At 48.0% G+C, this 23,541-nt stretch overlaps 1 protein-coding gene across 1 annotated transcript in view; it reads right to left on the minus strand.

The window, feature by feature from the left end:
* Positions 1–23,541, minus strand: part of ST8SIA2 (ST8 alpha-N-acetyl-neuraminide alpha-2,8-sialyltransferase 2) — a 72,257-nt gene that overhangs the window by 23,976 nt on the left and 24,740 nt on the right. The window contains exons 2-3 of the mRNA XM_065906303.1: positions 7,162–7,224; positions 4,835–4,963 (exon numbers count right to left, since the gene is read on the minus strand). Coding sequence (XP_065762375.1) covers positions 4,835–4,963; positions 7,162–7,224 — 192 coding nt within the window. The remainder of the gene's footprint in view (positions 1–4,834; positions 4,964–7,161; positions 7,225–23,541) is intronic.

Genomic DNA, 23,541 nt, shown 5'->3' on the forward strand with positions numbered 1-23,541 from the left:
CTTTTCCAATTGCTTACCCCAGAGTATTTAAAAGCAAAGAGCCCCCAGAAAGCCCATAGAGAAATTCCTCTGTGCCTGAATTAATTTCTAACTAATTATGAGAAATTACTACCAATTATTAAACAGCATTCCAAATCACTCACAGAATCTTTATTATGAATAATGTTGGTGACTAATTGAAGGAAGATGAAGGAGATCCTTTTCCCCGCTGGGTGAAGGCACGTTGTTCCTGCCGGGGTGGCTGTGCGTTTGCACGCTCCCTATGAAGGCCACAGTCTGTTCTTCTCCAAAGGGGTGGGGATGTCTTTTCTCTACCCAGTGGTGGGAGAAAGGGTAAGTGGAGATCACAGGTGGGCTTGTTCTGGCAGAAAGCTTTCACTCACAGCTGGTGCACATGTCTGCTCAGTCACTCATCATGCCTGCCTCTTGAGACCCCGTGGACTGTAGCCTGCCAGGCTCCTCTGTCCATGGGATTTTCCAGGCAAGAATACTGGAGTGGGTTGCCATTTCCTTCTCCAGGGGATCTTCCCAACCCAGAGATCAAACCTGCATCTCCTACATTGGCAGACAGTTTCTTTACCACTGAGCCACACTGGAGTGAATGAAAGTGAAAGTGTTAGTTGCTCAGTCATGTCTGATTCCGTGACCTCATTGACTATCGCTCACCAGGCTCCTGTCCATGAGATTTTCCAGGCAAGGATACTGCAGTGGATTGCCATTCCCTTCTCCAGGGGATCTTCCCCACCCAGGGAAGGAATCTGGGTCTCCTCAATTGTAGGCAGATTCTTTATCATATGAGCCACCAGGCAAGTCTGGGGTGAATAGGGGCTCCCCCAAGTACATGGGGCTTCCCTGGTAGCTCAGCTGGTAAAGAATCCACCTGCAATGCAGGAGACCCTGGTTCGATTCCTGGGCTGGGAAAATCCCCTGGAGAAGGGACAGGCTACCCACTCTAGTATTCTTGGGCTTCCCTTGTGGCTCAGCTGGTAAAGAATCCGCCTGCAGTGTGGGAGACCTACGTTCGATCCTTGGGTTGGGAAGATCCCTTGAAGAAGGGAAAGGCTACTCACTCCAGTATTCTGGCCTGGAGAATTCCTTGGACTGTATAGTCCACGGGGTCGCAAAGAGTCAGACACGACTGAGCGACTTTCACTTAACTTTCACTTTCCTAACCCTTGAGAACTGTGAGGTGCTATATTTGGAAACAGCATCTTTGCAAACGTAATTAAATTAAGGATCTCGAGGTCATCTTGATTACCCCGCTGGGCCTAAATCCAACGACAAGTGTCCTTATCAGAGAGAGGAGAGGGGACGCACAGACACAGAGGGAAAGGCTCTGTGAAGACGGGGTGGAGACGAGTGGCTCAGCCACACGATGGGGAGCGCCTGGAGTCAGCAGAAGCTGGAAGGGTGAAGACACGGTCTCCCCTGGAGCCTTCAGAGGTCGCACTCACAATTCTGGCCCCCAGAACAGTAAGAGAATGCATTTTCTTTTGTTTGAAGCCACCAAGTTGGTGGAAATTTGCTACAGCAGCCTCAGGCCTAGTGCTCCCCGGGGCCGCTGACCGGGGGTCAGTAAGGGCAGGCTAGCAGCTATTGGGGTGTAAGACGAAGGCCGGGCCTCCCTACCACGGGGACCTCAGAAGAGACCCTGAATGAGGGGGGCAGAAGGGAAATGACAGGGGTCCACTCCTTCAGGCGCTTTGTCAGCTGCCAGCCCTCCCAGCTCATCCTCCCGACTCCCCACACCTCCTCAGGTCCCAAAGCCAAGCTTCAGGAACCAGGGGGTGGGGGGCATTTTGACAGTGAGCCCACCTGAGGGGGCAGCTCCCCATTCCGCGTGGTGGCCGTTCCGGCGGCTAAGGTCCAGGCTGACTCCTGGGCCCCCACCCCTCGTTCTCAGCCTCCCCGTGATGTCAGAGCTTTCCCGCCTGTTCCTGGCTACCACACCATCATCCCCTCCTCCCCTCCTCCCGAGGGGTGCTCCAGCAACGCTGAGCACAGACACCAGACTTCAGGCAGCAGCGTGGCATGCCTGGCAAACTCCTAAGTATCCCTCAAAACCCACTGCTCCTGGCAACTGTCTCCTGGCCGGCCCTCTTAGTCCCCTTAGCAAATGAAGCGCTCAGCTCAGTAGGCGCTTTCCCACCTATTCCTATGAAGTGACACAGCCCACTGTCAGTATCTCACGGCCAGGCTCTAGCTTTGGGACACTTGGTCTCCTGCGAGCAGGTCTGATTCATGTCAGCTCCCAGCACGCCTGCAAGGGAATGGATGCTGCACTGACCAGTCTGTGCCGGTCTACCGCGGCTCTGTCCAAGCCAAGTGGCCACCGTGCCGACCTCGGAATCCCTCCCCCACAGCTCCCCATTCCCACCGCCCAACAATGACCACACCGCTCTGGAAACATCGCTCTGCAAGGATCAGGACAGGAGGGGCTTCCCTGGGGGCCCAGTGGTGGTGAATCCACAGGAGACACGGGTTTGATGCCAGATCCGGGACGATTCCCCATGCCGAGGGGCAGCCGAGCCTGTGCACCACGACTGCTGAGCCCAGGCTCTGGAGCCCGGGAACGTCAACTGCTGAGCCCACACATGGCGACTGCTGAGCCCACATGAGGTGACTACTGATCCCACACGGGGTGACTACTGAGCCCACATGTGATGACTACTGAGCCCACACGTGGCGAGCACTGAGCCCACACATGATGACTACTGAGCCCACATGTGGCGAGCACTGAGCCCACACTCGATGACTACTGAGCCCACACGTGGCGAGCACTGAGCCCACACATGATGACTACTGAGCCCACATGTGGTGAGCACTGAGCCCCACACATGATGACTACTGAGCCCCACATGTGATGACTACTGAGTCCACACACGATGACTACTGAGCCCACACGTGGTGACTACTGAGCCCACACTCGATGACTACTGAGCCCACACATGATGACTACTGAGCCCACACACGATTACTGAGCCCACACGTGGTGACTACTGAGCCCACATGCAGTGACTACTGAGCCCACACACAGTGAGCACTGAGCCCACAAGTGATGACTACTGATTCCAGATGTGGCGACTACTGAACCCACACGGGATGACTACTGAGCCCACACGTGATGACTACTGAGCCCACACACGGTGAGCACTGAGCCTGCACATGATGACTACTGAGTCCACATGCGGTGACTACTGAGCCCACACGTGGTGAGCACTGAGCCCCACATGTGATGACTACTGAGCCCCACACACGATGACTACTGAGCCCACACGTGGTGACTACTGAGCTCACACGTGGTGACTACTGAGCCCACACATGATGACTACTGAGCCCACATGCAGTGACTACTGAGCCCACACATGATGACTACTGAGCCCACACGCGGCGAGCACTGAGCCCACACATGATGACTACTGAACCCACACGCGGCGACTACTGAACCCACACGCGGTGACTACTGAGCCCACACATGATGACTACTGAACCCACACACGGCGACTACTGAACCCACACGTGGTGACTACTGAGCCCACACATGATGACTACTGAGCCCACACGCAGCAGCTACTGAGCCACATGTGATGACTACTGAGCCCCACACACGATGACTACTGAGCCCACACATGATGACTACTGAGCCCACACATGATGACTACTGAGCCCACATGCGGCAGCTACTGAGCCCACACGTGGCGAGCACTGAGCCCACACATGATGACTACTGAACCCACACGCAGCAGCTACTGAGCCACATGTGATGACTACTGAGCCCCACACACGATGACTACTGAGCCCACACGTGGTGACTACTGAGCCCACACATGATGACTACTGAGCCCACATGCGGCAGCTACTGAGCCCACAGGTGGCGAGCACTGAGCCCACACATGATGACTACTGAGCCCACACGCGGCGAGCACTGAGCCCACACATGATGACTACTGAACCCACACGCGGCGACTACTAAGCCCACACGCGGCAGCTACTGAGCCCACACGTGGTGACTACTGAGCCCACATGCGGCAGCTACTGAGCCCACAGGTGGCGAGCACTGAGCCCATACATGATGACTACTGAGCCCACACACAGCAGCTACTGGGCCCACACGCAGTGACCACTGAGCCCACATGCCCTAGAGCCCGTGCTCCGCAGCAAGAGAATCCACTGCAAATAGAAGCCCACGCACTGCAACTGGAGGAAAGTTCGAGCAGACCCAGCACAGCCAAAAATTACTTAATGAATCAATTTTTTTTTTTTTAAAGATCAGGACTAGAGCTGCTCTTTGGTTAAACAGACCCTCCCTTTGTGGTTAGGTGTCCTGTCAGCTCCTGGGTCACCTGCTGCCGGGATGTGACTTTTCACTTTCATGTCATCAGGGAGGGGCTTGCTGACTCAAGGACCACGGGAGCGGACCACTCCCCAAAGGCAAACGGGAGGACCCTGGCTGCTGACAGGGGGGGATGGATGGAAGCAGCGAGGACTGCTGCTTCGGGCTCCTCTGGAAAGAAGCCATCTGTGATCTCTGTGCATCCCCTCCAATCCCCACCAGGCTCTCTCTGCTGCTGACCGAGCCTGGCTCCTCGAAAACCCAGGACCTCAGCTGGCTGCTCCTGCTACCTCCCGACTCCAGTCGCCGCACACACATGGGCTGCCGGGCTTGTCTGGGGTTTTTATTTCCAATTGATCGCTTAGAGATGAAACCTGCCTCGGCGGGAGGTAAACATTTTATTTCTATTCTGACTTTCTTAGGTGATGGAGAGTGGCAATTTGCCGGCTTGTGCCGAAGAAGGCCAAGTCTGTCTCTTGTCCTAGAGGTAATTACCACTACCTGATCCTCAGAGAGAGCGTCTGGTTGTGTCTCCATTTGGCCGAGGCTGGCTGGATGTTGTGCTTAATGCTTTCATTACTTCTGTCAACAACAGCTGGCGACGAGGAGCCATTTATCACAACTTCAGCTCTGGAAGAGGGGGGGAAAAGAGGAAGAGGGGAGACATGATCTGTTAGCAAGCCAATGACAAGCCTAATAGTTTTGTTTTTGCACGAGCTTGAATGTAAACTTCTTTGGAGGAGCAAAATTGCAGTTATTACCTGGGAAGGGAAGGAAGTCTATTTATCTTCTAGAATGCACCAACTCTCTCCCTCAGGTATAACCTACATATATTCTGGGAGACAGGAAGGGGGTGATAAACTATCTCTCTCCCTTCTCCCACCCACAATGTTTCCTCTGAGTGAAACTTAGCAGTCACTGTCAGAATAGTAATCCTTCTTCAGGCCACTTTTGCAAAACTCAGCAGAGCACTTGCATTAACAACCTCGTATCATAAGATGGTTTGCAAATGTAATAAAGAGGAAAACAAAAACTCATACTGGGGCAGTGGGATGTAGCCTTATCTCATTATCCCTCGTTTGTAAGATGTCTCTTCAAATACCCGCCTCGTTCCAGAGTTACGGAGCTCTGTTTCTCTCTCCCGCTAGACTGTCAGCAGGGGACCTCCCTCACTCGTTTCTGCATTCCCCAACGGTCTAACATAGCAGATGCTCAATAAATAAGTGCTTGCTGAATTTGAATTTGACCCTGGGGGAGCCTGGATGGATGAAGTTGCTGGCTGGCTCTGAATGCCTGAGGCCACTCATACATAATTCTGGGTGCCTACATCATCTTCCCACCTGACTCAGGCAGTACAGGACCTGCTTGAATTCAGCGGCTTGAAATCTATGCTAGTGGGTTTCTAAGAAACCAGGTTACAATCACATCTCTAAAAGCGCAGGAACCACAGTGATGCATGTGGGTCACATCACAAGTTCCTTTTGTGTGTGCTGACAGCACATTCTCTCAGTTAGAATGACAAGTGGATTTGTGATGCCAAATTCTGGAGCTTGAAAGGATTCAAACCAAACATCTATGTCCTCTGCATTTACCTTGGAACAGCCATGCTAAAAAAGATGAAATTCTTTTAATAGGTCTAAACCCAGGGCTCTATTTTGCCTTCTGTAGGTAGAGAAGAAATTTATTTGGGGGAGGCACTTTCTCCCCACATACCTCCATTCCCAATATTTCTGACTCCTCTGGCTGATACTACTTGTCAGAGATTCAAAAATACGCAACTTTGGCAGAGAACAGAAAATTCAAGCGTTTGGGTATTCCTCCAGCTGACAGGCCTAAAGGGAGCTATCAAAGGAAACAGAAGACCTGACCCTTTGCAAGTTTTGCTGTCTTCATGAACAGAGGCAGAGGGTGTAGTGGAAAGATTTCACAAGCTGTGAGACTACAGGCAAGTTACTTTATCACTCTGAGCCTCAGTTTCCCCATTTACAGTAAGGGGGTGTGCAAGAGGAAGATTCTCTGAATGGGGACTAGGCATGGTCCAACCATAGCCAGTGTTAAGCCTGGGCCTGTTGGCTTGTAAAGCATCTTCTCACTCTCCAGCATCAAGCTGTCCTCTGGCCAAAGACTGTCATTTGGGGAAACACTCTTTTAGATTTAGAGTGTGCCTTCAGTAATCATGGGTTTCCCTTGTGGCTCAGCTGGTAAAGAATACGTCTGCAATGCGGGACACCTGGGTTCAATCCCTGGGTTGGGAAGATCCCCTGGAGAAGGGAAAGGCTACCCACTCCAGTGCTCTGGCCTGGAGAATTCCATGGACTGCATAGTCCATGAGGTCACAAACAGTGGGATATGATTGAGTGACTTTCACTTCACTTTCAATAGTCAAGGTTAACAGTTCTGAGATGACTTCCTAAATATTTTTAAGAGATCTCAACAAAGTTTCTGAGTGCTCTATTTTCCATCTTTATCTCTCCCCATGAAACGGGCTGAAAATCCTGATTCCTGAGTCTCCATTATCTGGCTAAAATTCAAGTTATGAATAAGCTCATTGGTGGCTCAAGTGCCTCTAAGTGGGTGGGCTCCTTTTCAGAAAGACTCTTACCCATCTGAATTTTCCATCTCCTGCAGCCTCTAGACCGGGGGCCATTTCCTGGGCTCTTCTATCAACAGCTTCCCCCCACCTCACACTGATTAGGAAACGCAAAGCCAAAGTGAAACGAAACAGATCTATCTGCTAAGTAAGAAGGGCACCATCCAGCAAAGAGGAGAAGCAGATTAATAGCTGCCTTACAGCAAAAACAAATGAACACAAAATCTAATTTACAAACCTATTAGATTTGCTATGTAAGCTGTTCACAGCTGATCTGATTGTACCTCTGCCTCCAGAATTCCTGCAAGACAAAGGAAATGCATTATTTATAAATCCAGCTCTTTTTTGCAAAGCCCTCTTCAGTCGCCAGGAGCTCCTGCAGCCCGCCTTGGAGAAGTACAGAGGGAGGATGCATTCTCACCCCGGCTTCTCCAGAAGGGACAGCATCCTGATCTAGCCACAAACCCAAGCCTCTGACGGGAAGCTGACCTCAGGTCCTTTCCTGCCTCCCACTTGAGCATTGTTTCAATTCCCACCTAGGTTTCCACTTGAGAACTTCATCTGACTTTGAGACAGACTCCTCTGGGATTCATCCCCTCTGGTTAACCCCGCAGGCTAGCATGCTTTAGCAGGACTCAGCACCTGCTGTAGCATGACTCAGCCTTTACTCTAGCCTGACTCAGCATCAGCCCTCTGTCTTTTGTTTTCACTTACCTTGATGAAAGTGAAAGAGGAGAGTGAAAAGGTTGACCTAAAAATCAACTTTGTTCAAAAAACAAAGATCGTGGCATCCGGTCCCATCACGTCATGGCAAATAGATGGGGGAATAGTGTAAATAGTGGTAGATTGTTTTCTTGGGCTCTAAAATCACTGTGGATGGTGACTTCAGCCAAGAAGTTACAAGACCCTTCCTTGCCCACTGGAGGAAAAGATATGACAAAACCTATACAGTGTATTAAAAAGCAGAGACATCACTTTGCCTACAAAGGTTCGTATAGTCAAGGCTATGGTTTTCCCAGTAGTCATGTACAGATGTGAGAATTGGATCATGAAGAAGGCTGAGTGCCAAAGAATTGATGCTTTTGAACTGTGGTGTTGGAGAGGACTCTTGAGTGTCCCTTGGACAGACAGCAAGGAGATCAAACCAATCAACCCTAAAGGAAATATGCCCTGAATATTCATCAAAAGGACTGATGCTGAAGCTGAATCTCCAATACTTTGGACATCTGATGCAAAGAGCCAACTCGCTGGAAAAGACCCTGATGCTGGGAAAGATTGAAGGCGGGAGGAGAAGGGGATGACAGAGGAGAAGATGGTTGGATGGCATCATCAACTCAATGGACATGAGTCTGAGCAAGCTCCAGGAGCTGGTGATGGACAGGGAAGCCTGGTGTGCTGCAGTCCATGGGGTCCCAAAGAGTTGGACATGACTGAGTGACAACAACAACAGCTGGTGGTGAGATGTTGTCCGCCACACTGCCTCCAAACTTAAGATCTCAGAAGTTAACAGAGGTAGCGAGACTGACTCAACCAGTGCCTCCAACCAAATGTGAAAATGATTTGCTTTTTGGTGGCAGGAAAAATAATAGCAGTGTCACTGTAGGGGAGCAGGAGACGGGTGAGTATGAGTGTCCTTTGCTTCTTCCTCTAGAGGATAAGCTGTGGGAGCCGAAGCTCTCTAAGGCCCTTTCCTGTCCCCCCGTTTCTGCAGTTCTGTCAGACTCGGTCCTGGGTGGGGGCCACAGGGCCATGAAGTTTCACCCTACTTTGCCAGTGGCACTGGGTCAGGGGAGAGAGAAGTCTATCTGCCCTTGGTATTCAGCCCACTTTGTGCTCTGTGTGTGTTTTTATTAAAAAGTTGTATGTGAGACTGAGGCAGGAGGCAGATGGACCTCCCCCACCCAGGGCAAAGCTATTGGAGATTCATCCCCTATTGACTGAAATGCCAAGAGGAGGCTAGCAGGACAATTAAGGGAGGAGGCTGGGCCCTGCTCAGACCACTTGTCTTATTCCCAAAGTCAGGAGACCTTCCTGACCACACATGCACAGAAAAAGCTCCTTGGAGGCCAAAGGGGAGTCATGTTAAGGGAGGTTCTACCCAGACGCCTTTTTGGTAAAACTCACCTTGGCTAAGGGATGCATGCACACACATGGGAAGATCCTGAGATATATCAAACACGGGCTGTGAACCAGGCAAATCATAATGACTGGCCAAAGGAAACCCAGAAGAAATGTCCCAAAGAAGTAATGCAAACTGCCACGAGGGTGTGACTCAGCGACTCTGTTTCTCTCCCTGAGTCCACCCATGTGTCTATCCACATGTACTGCAATTCTTTCTCTTCTTAATATAATACCTAACTTGCTTCACTATTTCCGTCTTGGTTGGGATTCTTTTCTGCAACGCTGAACGCCAGGGCCCTGGTCACTGACCACTGGTCTAGTGGCTGGGATCCGGTGCTTTCACCACCGTGAGTGAGTGAGTAACAGTCGCTCAGTCATGCCTGACTCTTTGCAGCCCCATGGACTGTAGCCCGCCAGGCTCCTCTGTCCATGGGATTCTCCAGGCAACATTACTGGAGTGGGTTGCCATTTCCTTCACCACCATGACCTGGCCTCAATCTCTGGCTGGGACCCCAAGCCATTGCAGGCCAAGGCCGCCCAAGATCAAGACTAATGGTTAAATTAAATAATTTCCCCCACTGATTTGTAGGATATGTGGTTTGAGGAGACGTTTTTCATGCTTTTTCTATTTTTTTAAAGTTCCATCTAGACCTTCAGCCAAGGTGCCAGTATACTTCAAAGAAACAATTAAAATCACTGCAAAATCATTGTGATTTAATTAACATTTAACTTAATTAATTAATTTAAAGAACTCTGTGGGGGAAGCCAATGCCTATTTCCTCACTAGTTTTAAGTTTGAAACCAGAAATCCTAAATTTCTTTACGATTCACATACTTGTAGATATGACATTGTGTGTGTGTGTGTGTGTGTGTATATGTGAGTGCGTGTGTGTTTATGTTTCCCTGATAGATTGAAATGTCTTTTCAACACTGTTTGCAGTGAGAATCAATCTGCCTCATAGCCCGATAGCCGGCAGCAGGAAGGGTGCTATGACTCACCCTTTGTCTCCTTCCAGGCCTCCCTTCAGGGCTCAGATTTCATCACACACAGTCTAATTTTTAATTGCACAGAGTATCATAGGTTCCTCACGTTGCAATCAATGCGTAATATCTCTTTCTTGTCTCTCTTCATTTCCCCTTGGGATGGCAGATCACTCACACTTCTAATTCAAGGGTCTGGGACTACCTGGCCAGCTCCGACCTGTAACCATCATCTATTATACTTAGGTCAGAGCCCGGGGGCTCTCCTGGGCATGCTGCTGTCCACAAGTCACTGACCTTTCACCATGCCCTGACCCTGACCCCAACCCCTGTTTTCAAAATCAGCACTCCTTGTCGGGAGGGAACACTTGCTGGGCCAGATATTAAGTCAAGTATAGTAATTAAAAGTGTGGTCATAGCTCAAGATTAATGAAAAGTTAATGGAACAAAAAGATTGTCTAGAACTGATGTATTATTTGTTAAAAATTACATCAATGAGAAATTCAATAAATGGTTTGAAGTAGTTGATGAATAATCTGGAGGTGAGTTGGAGGGAAATCAGGTTAAGTGTTCCCTGATTTATAAATTTCAAGTGGATTTAACTAGTGTTTCTCAGACCCTAATAATGCTCCTATTCTTATCAGCAGTTTGCCATATTTTGTTTATTACCCATTCTACTATCTACTTAAGTTTTTAAATTGACTCATCTTTTTAAAACTTCTTAACCTAAGCAACGCCATCGGTGAAAATATGGGTTTCATATCATGAAAATATACTCATTTGAAAAGAACACAAAACCACCACCCCCCAAAATATTTATCAATGGAATTCCTAAGATCATCTTACATTATCGCTAAGAATTCTTGTAGCACCTCTGGAAAAAACTGAATTAAACAGTTAAATATTTAAAGAAGGCAACCCATATGAAATTGGTATGAAGATGGAAGAGAATATTTATCAAATCTTGATGAGGTATGAGGAGCAAATGTGAAGGACTTCTAAAAATCAGAAGTGTAAGAAGAAACCCTAAGAGGGAATGCAGACAGATGTGACTTCATAAAAATTTAAAATTCTGCTTATACAAACAGCAAAGCTCAACAAACTCTCTCCAGCGTCCTTCCTGGAATATGAGGGCTCCAGGTGAGGGGAACCCTGCATTAGGGTATATACCTGGTTTACTGTAACCAGGGGTTTGGAGAGGATGCGATGCTGAGTACAACTGCCTCCTACCATCTTTCTCTTCTCTTGCCTCCAGGCTGGGTGCTGAGGAGCACTCAGGTCTGCTGATGGGGTACCACAAGCCAGGCACTTTTTCATACCAAGAAAGTATATGAAAGTCGCTCAGTTGTGTCCGACTCTTTGCGACCCCGTGGACTGTACAGACCCTGGAATTCTCCAGGCCAGAATACTGGAGTGGGCAGCCTTTCCCTTCTCTGGGGTTTCACACTAAAACCTCCTCTAACCCTGGCTTTCCCCCGCCTCAGCACTGCTGATGTTTCAGGGTTGGTGTTGGTGGTCGGGGCAGCTAATTGTGCGCTGTAGTATGTTGAGCTGCATCCCTGGCCTCTACCTGCTTTAAGGCAGCAGCAGCCCTCCCTGCACCCTGCAAACTGTGACAACCAAAACTGCCTCCAGACCAGGCCCCTGGGCAGGGAGGCAGAATTACCTCCGCTTGAGAACCTCTGCTCCGACTCTTGTCTTCCAGCTGTGCCTCTGAGATGAATCCCCGCCCCTGCTCTCCCTCACCAGCCAACCCGTTCCATCACCTTCCCAAGCCCGAGTCCATGCCAGACTCCAAGCCCAACACCCGTGCTTCTGCTCAAAACCCAAATTTCAATGCTCAGCCGCCTTTTCCTTCTCCTCCCAAAGTGTCCCACTACAGCAATTGTCGCCTTTTTCATATTTAATTATTGCATGGGATCACAGATGGGAGACTTGAAAGAAATGTTGTCATTTACCTAGTCTAAACTCCTCCTCTTATAGTTGAAGGAACCAAGGTCTCGAGATTTGGTTCTGGTTTCAGCTTCCTTGGCTGCTCACCACAGTAGAATGGAAGCCCCTAGGGGGCGTGCACTAACCATGTCTTTTATTTTCTTTATCTGATGCTTTGACATCTGCGGGCTTGCTGATTTTGGAGGGACAGCTTCTCTCAGGGTTAGTAAATTCCTAGAGATAGTAAACCACTGGCCTGGGCGGGCACCTTTCAAATGCAAACCAACCAATCTGGAGCCCAACACCTCTCCTGCCCCACCACCTCCCTTACTGGGATCTCACACCCTGGGTCACCACCCACCTGCCATAATCAACCTAGAGCTAGGTACTTCTATGCATCTACTGGTTTAACAAACCCAGGAATTACAGTTACCCCAGACACACAGGGTCAGCTCCGATGCCCCATAGTCTGCTGAAGTTATCCAAAACAGCCAGTCCAAAGCTGCTTACCCAGCCTCACCCTTGCTTCCTCTGCAAACCACAATAAAGGCTCTTGTCCACAGTTCCCCCTTCCTCTTAAGGGACCTGGTGCTACTCCATAGAGCCCTGCATGATGTGGTATGCCACCTCTCTTGGGGTCTGGGAGAATAACAAACTCCATTTTCAACAGCAGCCATTTCCTGATCTGTTGGCCTATTATTATTAAATAATAATAAATTATTATTAAATAACAATAAATCATTATTATAGATATTATCTAAATAATAAATATTACATCTATTAATATACAATACATTAATAGATATTATCTATTATTATTAAATGATAATAAAACATAATAAAACAGGGAGACCTTGTCTTGTTCACCTTCTCAGCCTTGCACAGTACCTTGCTCAAGTGGGACTTTTCTTCCTAAGTCCTTCCAGTAGCTTGCATAGTGTGTTCCCACATATTATTTATACCTGTGCAAGACACTGTTTCACCTCTCAGATACCCAGAGAATGGGGCATTCAGAGAAACTGTCATTCAGAGAAACTCAGGCTGCAGATGTTTGGCTCAAAATGAAGCCTGAATTGGCAAGGGATTTTTTTTTTCTAATTAGGTTTGGCCTCTATTGTTATTAAAATAAGCCTGCATCCCTTGTGACAGGGGAATGCTGAGACCTGCTTGGTTGAGTGACAGAAGATGATCTGGTGAGAAAAATCTGCTAAAGATAATTAATCAACTTCTGAAATCATAGAAACAAAGATGCTTAGATCATCCAAGTGAAAAAAATGTATGGGAAAATGTATGCATGTTATAAAGAACTCTCTGATGTTAGTAACAACCACTGTCCACATGACCTGCCCAATATTCTCAGCCATAGTTAGGATGGAGGTTGATTACTCCAAAGCTCTACATTTTGAGAAGTTAGTCTCCTTTCCACCACAAAACATAATACTCTTTCCAAGCAGTGACTAAGATAATAAATAAAAACAGCATGTTAAAAGAGAATAACATGCATAGTTGGATTTGTTTTCAGTGAAAAACAATGAGCAAACCTGAAAACTGCACTTCTGTTTAGCCTCTTCATCCAAGCCCAGTTGTTTGTAGGTAAGGTCACGTTCTAGTGTGTTGGGATCTCATAGCTGTGTTATAATCTCCCACATCCTTGGTTTCTCACTGGAGAGTCAGGCTCGGTAAATGAACTTTCAAGAGCTGACAGCTTTAATTAAGAGTCTGCACCCAACTTAAACAGCTGATTAGTCCTGAGAATAGAAGATTAAACTGAAGCAAACTCATGAATTTGCAGGTGACTGATTCTTCCTTCCCAGTTTCGGGAGACTACTGAATGTGTGTGCTCAACCTGTGCACAGAAACCACTGGGGTTCCTCCACTGCTGGCCCTCTGCTGCTCCTCCAAGGACACATGATAGCTATGTGGCCCCGGACACATGGTGAGGAGAGAGTAAGGAAGAGAATGACTTCGGGTCAGTCACATGAAGAGTGAGAGCTCCCAACGGGGTCCAAGGGTGGTTTTAAAAATGACTTTTTCTTTTTGGGGGTTGTTGTTGTTCAGCATATTAAAAAGTTTGCTCACAGTGATTTTAGAACCCAAGAAAATAAAATCCGTCCCTGTTTCCGCTTTTTCCCCATCTATTTGCCATGAGGTGATGGGACCAGCTGCCATGATCTTAGTTTTTTGAATGTTGAGTTTTAAGCCAACTTTTTCACTCTCCTCTTTCATCCTCACCAAGAGGCTCTTTTTCTACCATTAGAGTGGTATCATCTGCATATCTAAGTCATGTCTGACTCTTTGCAACCTTAAGAACTGCAGCACACCAGGCTTCCCTGTCTTTCACTATCTTCTGGAGTTTGCTCAAGCTCACGTCCATTAAGTTGGTGATGCCATCCAAGGACACGCAAGTATGTGGTGCCCCAGACACATGGTGAGGAAAAAAGCAAGGAAAAGGATGATCTAGGGTCAGTCATGTCCAACCATCTCACCCTCTGTTGCCCCCTTCTCCTCCTGCCTTCAATCTTTCCCAGCATCTTGGGCTTTTTCCAATTAGTCGGCTCTTTGCGTCAGGTAGACAAAGTACTGAAGCTTCAGCTTCAGCATCAGTCCTTCCAATGAATATTCAGGGTTGATTTCCCTTAGGATTGACTGGTTTGATCTCCTTGCAGTCCAAGGGACCCTCAAGAGTCTTCTCCAACACCACAATGCAAAAGCATCAATTCTTTGGCACTCAGCCTTCTTTATGGTTCAACTCTCATATCTGTACATGACTAATGGAAAAGCCATAGCTTTGATTATATGGACCAAAGTGATGTGTCTGCTTTTTAATATGCTGCCTAGGTTTGTTACAGCTTTCCTTCCAGGGAGCAAGCATCTTTTAATTTCAGGGCTGCAGTCACCATCCACAGTGATTTTAGAACCCAAGAAAATAAAATCTGTCCCTGTTTCCGCTTTTTCCCCATCTATTTGCCATGAGGTGATGAGACCAGCTGCCATGATCTTAGTTTTTTGAATGTTGAGTTTTAAGCCAACTTTTTCACTCTCCTCTTTCATCCTCACCAAGAGGCTCTTTTTCTACCATTAGAGTGGTATCATCTGCATATCTGAGGTTGTTGATATTTCTCCCAGCAATCTTGATTCCAGCTTGTGATTCATCCAGTCTGGACATTTCACATGATGCACTCTGCATAGAAGTTAAATAAGCAGGCTGACAACATACAGCCTTGATGTACTCCTTTCCCAGTTTTGAACCAGTCTGTTGTTCCATGTCCACTTTTAACTGTTGCTTCTTGACCTGCATACAGGTTTCTCTGGAGATAGATAATTTCATCTCTTTAAGAATTTTCTTCAGTTGGTTGTGATCCACACAGTCAAAGGCTTTTTGTGAAAAAATATGCATAACACAAAATTTCCATTTTGTCCTTTTTAAGTGTACAATTCAGTGGCATCCAGTCTGTTCACAAGATCGTGCAGCCATCACCATCTCTAGGATTTTTTCATCTCTCCCAACAGAACCTCTGTCCCCCTGCTTCTTTCTGGAGAACTCGCCAGACTGTGTTACCTGAATCTCTCTCCTAGACTTACACTCTATCTACCCTAACAGTGTGGAGAACTTGTCATAAGGGGAAGCAAGCTAAGGGTCCAAGCTCTGAGATAAGACTCCCAGGGTCTGCATTCTAACTGAACTAATCATGAGCTGTGTGATCTTTGACTACTGCTCCAGGCTTATGTTTGTTCATGGAGTGACTGTAGAGATTAAATGAGCTAATGAATGCAGAGATGTAGAACAGTGCATGACACGTCGCAAAGAACTTGATATTGATGTTATCCTTATTTTGACTTTTTGCAACCCTTTAAAAATGCAGAGACTTCCCTGGAGGTCCAGGGCCTGGGACTCCGCCCTCTCAGTGTTGGGGTGGGGCCCGGATTTGATCCCTGGTTGGCATCCCCCATTCAACTAAAGATCCCCCAGGCCTCAGCTAAAATGAAGATCAAGGATCCTGTGTGCGGTGGCTGGGGCCCAGCACAGCCAAATATGTAAATAAATAAGTATGTTTTTTTTTAAAAAAAAAGTCAAATCATCTTGACTTGAGAGGCACATGGTAACAGGTAGCTGCCCAGATTTGACCTGTGAGCTACGCTTTGCTAACTCCTTCTCTAGGATCAGTTCAGTTCAGTCGCTCAGTCATGTCCGACTCTTTGCAACCCCATGGACGGCAGCACGCCAGGCTTCCCTGTCCATCACCAACTCCTGGAGCTTACTCAAACACATGTCTACCGAGTCAGTGATACCATCCAACCATCTCATCCTCTGTTGACCCCTTCTCCTCACGCCTTCAATCTTTCCCAGTATCAGGTTTTTTTCCAATGAGTCAGTTCTTCGAATCACATGGCCAAAGTATTGGAGTTTCAGCTTCAGCATCGGTGCTTCCAGTGATTATTCAGGACTGATTTCCTGAATATTCTTCTCTAGGATGTTAGGAGCAAAATGCCCCTTCACGTGGCATCTTTGCCATATGTCTCCTGATGACATCCTTCTGGTGGAGGCAGGCTTCTACTGCCAGAGGAAGGCTTTCCTGAAGTCACAGCTCCAACAGTGAGGACTACAAACCCCTGCACTGCTAGCTCCTTATGTAGATCAGTACATAAGGAGTGATCAGGCCAGTCACTTCTGGACTGTCAGCCAGGATCCCGGGTAGGTATGGGGGCTCCCTCTCAGCAGTTTCAGCCTTATTGCTGCTATTCAGTCGCTCAGTCCTGTCTGACTCTTGGCAACCCCATGGACAGCAGCACGCCAGGCTTCCCTGTCCTTCACCATCTCCCTAAGTTGACTTAAATTCATGTCCATTGAGTCGGTGATGCCACCCGACCATCTCCTCCTCTGTCGTCCCCGTCTCCTCTTCAGCCTTACAGGCAGCAAATGACACTGCTGATAGTATGACACTTGCACCAAATTTAGGTTTATTCCCAGTGCCACCCGTGTCTGGCACCAGTGTGGTGACCCCCCTCCAGGTCCGCCCACTCCACCTCGGGCGTCTCAGGCCTAACAGTCTCCCTCAACAGTCCCTGAGAGGCCTTTCGCTGTTCAGCAGGTCTGATCATTGCCCCAGAGCCCGTGGGCCTCACAGAGACTGAAGCACACCGGTCACAGAGCTGTGAGGAGACCAGTGGTATCCTTGACAGTGGTGTTTCCATGGTGACCGAGATCTCTGGTTACTGGGTGTTACAAGTGCCAATGGGATGTCATGTCAGCAAGCTCATGGGCTTCTGTCTTCTTCTGCCCTCCTCCTGAACACTCAGCTCCTTCTTCTGCCATCCCCTCTCCCTTCAAGCTTAATATGGTTTGATGTATCCCCTGGATGTGATTTCAGCAAACTTTTGTTTGTGAATCGGCTTCCATCAGCTGGAACAAAAAGATACCAGCTCACTCTTGGCTCTCTCCTCTGCTCAACCTCAGGAAACATCCATGAGAACCGAAGGCTTTGATTCCAGCCAATTTCCCCAGTCTCTTATGCTAGTCATCCGCACATCAGAAAAGTAAACAAGCCACTGGGATGCCAAGCATTTCCCTAACACTTACTCCTGATCTTTCCTCTTTCTCATCACGAAACTGTCACCAACAACCAGAAGAGATACCAGAGAATTTGTCATCCATACCAGAACACTTACGGAATAAACCGACTCAACAATTGAAGCAGGAAAGGATACATGAATTGAGATGACCAATTCATGCAGGAATGGTCCTCCTCCAATTTACATTCATCTTATAAAGGATACAGACTTTATAATATAAAGATTTTTAAGAGAATGCTGCATTACAAATCCAGATCACTCAAAACCCTAGAAACCAAGGCAGTTACAACTCAGAGGTGATACATATCTACATAGCTGGTTGAGTTGGATATGTATCTATGTATGCAGTTGAGGCTGGTGAAAGCTATCATTAAAGAAGATTTCTTCAGTAATTTGTTGTTGTTTAGTCCCTAAGGCATGTCCTACTCTTTTGTGACCCCATGAACTGTAGCCCGCCAGGCTCCTCTGTCCATGGGTTGTTCCAGGCAAGAATACTGGAGTAGGTTGCCATTTCCTTCTCCAGTGAATCACCAGTAAGTAATTCTTGGCTGTAGATCCTTTTGTGAGTCCCTTGTCCCTCCCACCCATTCTGAAGACTCTGTTCGATAGTGAGTCAGCATCCCTTAACCTGTCCTGGTATCGTGGTCACACCTACAGCAAGGCTTTCCTTACACTCAGCTACCACTGCAGCTTCACCTAGCATGTGGCTTCCCTGCCTAGACTGGGGGCAAGCCCGGGACAAGGTCCTGCTCATCTCTGTACTGCCATGGAGCGGGGGAGGTCACGTATCTCCTGCAGATTCAACGTGCTTCTGAAGATGACTACTGGATGAATAGATGAGTCAAGAAAGCTGAGGCCATTCTTTCTCTGGAGAGAAAAGGGTTCAGCCCCTCTGGTAGCATGGCTCGGGGAGGAAGAAGGGAAACTGCAACCTCACTCCTACCCCCACTACCCACCTACCCATAGCTGCCAAGAGGGATCCAGACCCAGGGCCTTTGCACTGGCTGTTCTCCCTCCATGGAAAGTTTTTCCAACAGATAATCCATGGCTCCCTCCTTTCTTTCCCCCTTTTCCAAGTCTTGGGTCAAATCGAATCTTCTCAGAGTGGTCTTCCCTGCCCGTCCCATTTAACAAGGCAGCTGCTGTCCTCCTCCTCCATGGAGGTGCTCCTCTCTCCCATCTCCTTTTATCTTTACATCACTTGTTCAGTTGCTCAGTCGTGTCCAACTCCTTGTGACCCCATGAAATGCAGCGCGCCAGGCCTCCATGTCCTTCACTATCTCCCGGAGTTTTGTCAAACTCATGTCTATTGAGTTGATGATGCCATCCAACTATCTCATTCTCTGCCACCCCCCCTTTTCCTCCCGCCTTCAATCTTTCCCAGCATCAGGGTCTTTCCCAATGAGTCAGCTCTTTGCATCAGGTGGCCAAAGTACTGGAGTTTCAGCATCAGTCCTTCCAGTGAATGTTCAGGACTGATTTCCTTTAGGATTGACTGGTTTGATCTCCTTGCTGTCCAAGGGACTCTGGAGTCTTCTCCAGCACCACAGTTCAAAGGAATCAATTCTTCAGTGCTCAGCCTTCTTTACGGTCCAACTTTCACATCTGTACACAACTGCTGGAAAAACCATAGCTGCTTCCTCGATGGCTCAGGCAGTAAAGAATCTGCCTGTAATGCAGGAGACCCGAGTTCAATCTCTGGATCGGGAAGATCCCTAGGAGAAAGGAATGACTCCCCAGTCTAGTACTCCTGCCTGGAGAATTCCATGGCCAAAGGAGCCTGGCAGGCTACAGTCCATACTGTTGCAAAGAGTTATGACTGAGTGACTAACACTTTTATCACTATATCATGTATTATATGCATGGTCTTCCTTTGCCACAGGACTGCAAGCGCCATGACGGAAGCACTGTGCCTGTCTCATTGACTGCTATGCCTCTAGTGCCTGGACATCATGAGAGGTCTGTGAATATTTACAAATAGAAGGAAGCTGCCTCCTTCCATCCTTTGTTACAACAGGGAAGCCAGCTGTCCTTTTACCCAAACCCGATACCTCCACCTATGCTCTGAATTGCATCCTTTCCAGTCTTTCGTGATTATTACTTTATCACCTATTTCTTCTCTCTTCCTCATCTATTTACAGCTTCCTTTCAGCTGCCTAATAATTCTGGTCTTTATCTTGGTCTTTGTATATGTCAGACTCCATTCTGCAAACTTTATATTAGTTCATGTGAGCCTCACAGTAACCTGAGGATGCAGAAATGATGATGCATTTCTAACATGAGAACAAACAGAGGCGCAGAAAGGGGGAAAATCCTGCCCGGGGCCACACAACTACCAAGCAGGGATGCCAAGGTTTGAACGCAGCAGGCTGGCTTAGACCAGCGTCTGATCACCCCCCCATGTGGCTGGCTCATCCCCACTAGCATTTATGTATGTTTGCTTTTCTCACCTTCAGCAAACGACCCAACCTTCCTTCTGAACACCCCTCGGCTACTCCTGTGTCTCTCGCCAGCAGTTTGCAGGCTTCTACACTGTCTATGACTCCTCACTTCACCATCTCTCCCTACCATTCCATTCTGGTTCCTGTCCCCATCACGCTATCAAAAGCGCTCTTGTATGAACACCTTGTGATGGGCAAGTCTGTCTCCATCGTATTTGAACTCTGTCAACTTTTGATGACGGTGGCGTGTCTCCCTTCCTGGATTAGTAAAGTCAGGGCTTCCTGGGTCTGGCCACAGGGTGGGCCTGGACAAACCTTCTTCCTCTGGAGGAAATAAGCTACTGGGAAGAGACATGATAAATGGCTCCAAGTGGAGAGAAAGGTTAGAGTCCTCAGGGCATCTTTCAGATTCCTTCTGGCTCTGAAAATCCATTATTTTAAATCATCTCCTCACAAACACTTTAAGGTTCTACTAAAAATGACACAAAATTTCCCCTTGATTCTGTTCCCCTGACAGAGGGCACCCTCCCCAATTAAAATCTCAATTTTTCTCTATATTCACACCCAACAAGGTTGTGTACAGTATTGCTTTCCTTCAAAACACAGAAAATATTTTTCTTACAAAATATATTAGTTTTACAAAATTTTCAAATACTAAGTATGGTTGAATTATTTTTCAACAGCTTCCTGGCCCCCTCTCCACCAGAATTTACTCCCCAAGAGCGATGGCTTCACTGTTCCAGGTGACAATCCCAGTGGCAGACAGACATGTTAACAAAACACATCCTTAGGATGGGGATGTGGATTCCAAGAGAGCATGAAAATGATGAATAACTACCTTTGCTTGAGCTTCACCCTGTGCCAGGCACTGTACCAGTCAGTCAGTCAGTTCAGTCGCTCAGTCGTGTCCGACTCTTTGCAACCCCATGAATCGCAGCACTCCAGGCCTCCCTGTCCATCACCAACTCCTGGAGTTTACTCAAACTCATGTCCATCGAGTCAGTGATGCCATCCAGCCATCTCATCCTCTGTCGTCCCCTTCTCTAACTGCCCTCAATCCCTCCCAGCAGCAGGGTCTTTTCAAATGAGTCAACTCTTCGCATGAGGTGGCCAAAGTATTGGAGTTTCAGCTTCAACATCAGTCCTTCCAATGAACACCCAGGACTGATCTCCTTTAGGATGGACTGGTTGGATCTTCTTGCAGTCCAAGGGACTCTCAAGAGTCTTCTCCAACACCACAGTTCAAAAGCGTCAATTCTTCTGTGCTCAGCTTTCTTCACAGTTAAACTCTCACATCCATACATGACCACTGGAAAAACCATAGACTTGACCAGATGGACCTTTGTTGGCAAAGTAATGTCTCTGCTTTTAATTTCATGGCTGAAGTCACCATCTGCCGTGATTTTGGAGCCCCCAAAAATAAAGTCTGATACTGCTTCCACCGTTTCCCCATCTATTTCCCATGAAGTGATGGGACCAGATGCCATGATCTTAGTTTTCTGAATGTTGAGTTTTAAGCCAACTTTTTCACTCTCTTCTTTCACTTTCATCAAGAGACTTTTTAGTTCTTCACTTTCTGCCATAAGGGTGGTGTCATCTGCATATCTGAGGTTATGTTCAGTGGCATGTTAATTTGCATATTTTGGTTTTATAAATAGGACACACAGGCTCAAAAAGGTTCAGTGATTTGCCCAGGGTCAACCCTAGCAAATAAACTGGCAGAGCAGGGATTCAAGTTGCATGTGGTCAAACCTCGTGTGCCTGCAGAATGCTGGCCCCTGTACCCTGCCCTTCGCCTGCTGCACATAAGGATTTAATATACAGTCAGGGAGATGCTTGAGACTTAAGAGGAATCAAAGGTTGTTCAGGGCTTCCCCCAGTGGCGCAGTGGTAAAGAATCTGTCTGCAACATAGGAGCCACAGGAGATACAGCTTCAATCCCTGGGTTGGGAAGATCCCCTGGAGAAGGGCATAGCAACCCACTCCAGTATTCTTGCCTTGAGGATCCCATGGACAGAGGAGCCTGGTGGGTTACAGTCCGTGGGGTCACAAAAGAGTCGGCACAATTGAAGTGACCTAGCACACACACATGCAAAGGTTATTCAATAAGTAGTTGTGAGACATGTGACGAGCTAACTGGGAAAATATTCAAGTCAGATTCTCCACTGGCACCACACCAATAAGGATAAAATATGATCTCACCATGAAGAGTTATGCTTAGGAGCAGTTTTATATGAAAATTCATTCAACCGTATTTTAGTCCATTTGGGCAGCCAGAACGTAATGCCATAGCCTGGGAGGCTTATAAACAACCCTGGTTGATCGCTCAGCGTTCTGGAGGCTGGAGGTCTAAGATCAGGGTGCCAGTGTGGCTAGATGAGGGCCCCCTCCTGGGTCATAGGCATCTTGTATCCTCACAAGGCAGAAGGGGTGAGGGGTCTTTGGAGCCTCTTCTGTAAGGGCACTAACCCTATTCATGAGGGCTCCACCCTCATGACCTAACTGCCTCAAAGGCCCCAGCTCCTTATAACCGTCACATTGGGCATTAGGATTCCAATGTGTGAATCTGGTGGGGACAAAAACATTCAAGCCATCGCACTTCCATGCGTGTCTGCTACTGACAGTGCCTTTGCCTCCTGCAAAACCTTAATGGAGAGGTTTGGCAGCCCCGAAAACTCCTCATTTCATTCATGTCACATGGTATGGATAAATCCGTGCTCTTTAAAGAGAAGCAGAATGGCCATCCCACATGCCGCGCTCTTGAACCCGCCTCGCTGGGACTTGAAAGGCCTCTGCCTTAAGCCGGCCTTTCTTCCTTCTCTTTTGTTCACTTCTTGACGGACCAGCATTCAGAGGCCGTTAACAAAGTTGCAGCCTTTCCCCGAGAAAACCTCTGGAGGGCCCTCGGGTTGGGGAGGACTTTAAAGCCACTTTCCTCCCAGATGTTTGATGTGCCCCCTTCCCCACTCTGCTGGTCCCAACTAGCAGTCACCACTCGTGGAACCTCGCTGTTGTCTGGGAAGGGGACAGTGGGACGATCAATGAGGGGGCTGGAGTTCTGACTCTCATCTGGCTCTAGCTTTGCAGCCCTTGGCCTCTTGAGGTCTTGACGTCCTTCCTTCTCTGCAAAGCAGGGTCCTGCGGTGGGATTACAGCAAGAAGCCCTGGGCAGACGTGAGTGTTAGTTGTAATATTGTTATTGAAGGTGATGGCTGCTGCCTTGGGAATCAGAATAAACCACTGCCGCAGGCCACCGACCCCCTCGGAACAGCTGTCCTCAGGGAGGCTGTCTCCCACCAAGTGCGGTCCATTAGGGAGAAATCAAGCACAGGGAACACAAGAAAAGGGCTTCCCAGGAGGTGCTAGTGGTAAAGAATCACCCTGCCAATGCAGGAGGCAGAAGAGACAGGGTTTGACCCCTGGGTCAGGAAGATCCCCTTGAGGAGGGCATGGTAACCCATTCCACATGGCAACCCATTCCGGGATTCCTGCCTGGAGAATCCCACGGACAGAGGAGCCTGGCTCCAACTTAGCACACATGCACGTCTGGACAGAGGAAAACGGGATGCAGA

The sequence above is a fragment of the Muntiacus reevesi genome, chromosome 15 (genome assembly GCF_963930625.1).
Source record: "Muntiacus reevesi chromosome 15, mMunRee1.1, whole genome shotgun sequence".
In the NCBI taxonomy this organism is placed as follows: Eukaryota; Metazoa; Chordata; class Mammalia; order Artiodactyla; family Cervidae; genus Muntiacus; species Muntiacus reevesi.